This window comes from Penaeus chinensis, chromosome 35, assembly GCF_019202785.1.
Source record: "Penaeus chinensis breed Huanghai No. 1 chromosome 35, ASM1920278v2, whole genome shotgun sequence".
Taxonomy (NCBI): Eukaryota; Metazoa; Arthropoda; class Malacostraca; order Decapoda; family Penaeidae; genus Penaeus; species Penaeus chinensis.
This window is the reverse complement of record NC_061853.1, coordinates 2,779,779-2,782,278: the sequence shown is the minus strand read 5'-3', so window position 1 is coordinate 2,782,278 and position 2,500 is coordinate 2,779,779. Positions and strand designations below refer to the sequence as shown.

The 2,500-nt window shown below is 41.6% G+C and overlaps 1 protein-coding gene across 1 annotated transcript in view; it reads left to right on the top strand.

The window, feature by feature from the left end:
* Positions 1–2,500, top strand: part of LOC125044477 (echinoderm microtubule-associated protein-like CG42247) — a 133,403-nt gene that overhangs the window by 89,090 nt on the left and 41,813 nt on the right. Inside the window, exon 8 of the mRNA XM_047641166.1 lies at positions 1,943–2,188. Within this exon, the coding sequence (XP_047497122.1) occupies positions 1,943–2,188 (246 nt within the window). The remainder of the gene's footprint in view (positions 1–1,942; positions 2,189–2,500) is intronic.

Genomic DNA, 2,500 nt, shown 5'->3' with positions numbered 1-2,500 from the left:
CTACGGTAGCATGGGGCGCCCCGACTGGACTAATCCTGCCTCCAGGGCGTCTTCGCCTGTGCTTGCTTCCGGAAGTCAAGTTCCTGCGGTAATGTCTGTTCTGCTTGGGGGCTGGCTTGCTTCCTGGCTTGCGCTTTGCCTTTGCGTCTGGATTTGCTTCTTGTTTGCGTGATTGGGGGGGGGGGAAGGGTTGTTTGGATGTTTGTGTTTGTGTGTTTATGTTTTTTTTTTTTTTTACGTATGGTTTGAAAAGTGAATGGTTTTTTTTATTTTTTTGTGGAATTTGATCTTGGGTTTTGAAATGGCTTAATCCGTTTTATTTTATTTCATTATTTTCTTAAGCATAAGTACGTGTCTTTCTTTTTCGCTTTATTATCCAATAGATTTCAACTTAAATCATCGTTGGTAGATCTTCTTAAAATCTTTTTTTTCACATATTAAGCTTTAAAAAGGCATTTTCACCGTAAACATCATCGTAAAAATCAAGTAGTAATAAATCGTCTAAATGTGTTATATTGTTTTCCTGAGCATTCTCTTTTCAGTTCCCTTCGCGTCTGTTTCACGTCATGAGCACTTACATGTGTCGAGCACATCAACTGCGATGTAAACATAGTGCTACGTGCAAGTAGCATCAGTGTGTGTGGATGTATGTGTGCGTGTATTTATATGTGTGTGTGTGTGTGTGTGTGTGAATGAATATATATATACATACATACATATATATATATATATATATATATATATATATATATATATATATATATGTATGTATATATGTATATATGTATATATGTATATATATATATATATATATATATATATATATATATATATATGTATGTAGAGAGAGGAGAGAGAGATAGTCACGAACGGTCCCTACAATGATTCCATTAGAAGAAATAACGGTTTTGTCCTTGTTATGTAAAGTGTTTGACCTCACATACCTTCACGCAGTCAGGTAGATATAACTCTCCTTTGTTCACTTGCACGCACACACACAGACGCAATTATGTGCATGTATGTGCATGTGTGTTCATGTGTGTGTGGTTATGTGCAAGTGTCTGTATGTGAATGTATGTGCGTGTATAGATGCATGTCTGTAACGTTAACCCCGTTTTTGATAACGATGTCGAGATCATCTGTCATAATATTCACGGCACGTAATGATGGCGTTTCGTGGAGTCTCTCTTACATTCCTCTCTTGTTTTCGGTTTTTTTCTTCTGTTTTCGAGGGTGACACTTCCTTGTCTCGTGTTGTTTCGAGACATTTGATATCGTCGAAGTGTTATTTAAACTTTTGAATCCTTTTTTGCTGTTGTTATCCTTGCTTTGTGTCTCATGTATTGTATTTATTGTGGCTATCTCACTTATTCTCCCTCTTTCTCTCTCTTCGTTAATTAGTCTCTCCATCTCTTATTCTCGTTTTCTCTCTCTTTCTGTTAATTTCTCCATCTACTCCTTTTGTACATTCTTAGCAACTTCTCTCATTCTCTCACATCCCCTTTTTATCAGCCTCTTCCCGTTCTCTTCATAGATCCAAAACAAACAAGACAATCAGAAATAACCGATTAATATTTAATTTTTCCCCCTCCCTTCCCCCACCCCTCCCCTCTTTCATCCTCTCACCCCTTCTCCCTCCTTTCTTCCCTCTCCTACTCCCCTTCTCTCCCCATCCTTTTCCCACTTTCCCCTTCTCCCTTCTGCCTCCTTTCCCCTCCTACCCCCTTCCACCTCTTTTCTTTCCACCCCTCTTTTCTCCCCTCCTCCCCTTCTTTCCCTCCCTTTCCTCTCCATCCACCCTCTTCCCTCCTCCCCCTCTTCCCACCCTTTCCTCTCCATCCACCCTCTTCCCTCCTCTCCCTCTCTTCCCCTTCTTTTAATCCCTCCCCTTCCACCCTCATTTCTCCCCTCCCCCCCCCCTCTCCCCACCCCCACCCCGCAGAACCTCGGCTACGGACGCCAGAGACCCGACTGGAACCCGGCCACAGCGGTCATCCCCCTCGGCGGCCCGTCCTACCAGGGGGACAAGAGCCCAGGCGGAGGGCGGTCGGGGTCGCCTGTGGTCAAGGAGATTCTCGGCTCCAAGAAGAGCTCGGCGGACAGCAACAAGTCCGGCGGGAACAGCAAGCCCGGGTCGAGAGAAGGAAGGACGATTAAGATCATTAATAATCTCGATCATAATCAGGAAGTAGGTCGTTTGTTGGTTTTTATTTGGTGGTGGTAGTTTTGTTGGTGTTAGGAGTAATTGTGATTTTTTTGTGTGTGTGTTTGTTGATTAGGCTTTGAGTTATATTTATCGTTTTTTTGTTGTGGTTTATGTCTTTGTTCATTAGGGTTTAAGTTATACATATCGTTATTCCGTTCCTGTGTGTATTTAACCCAACATCAAGAATAAGGATTAAAAATATTCCAAACCATAAACACACAAAAAAAAGGTAAACAATCCGGAAACCACAAAACCACCGAAGATTTATCCTATTCGCAAACGAAAAAAAATATA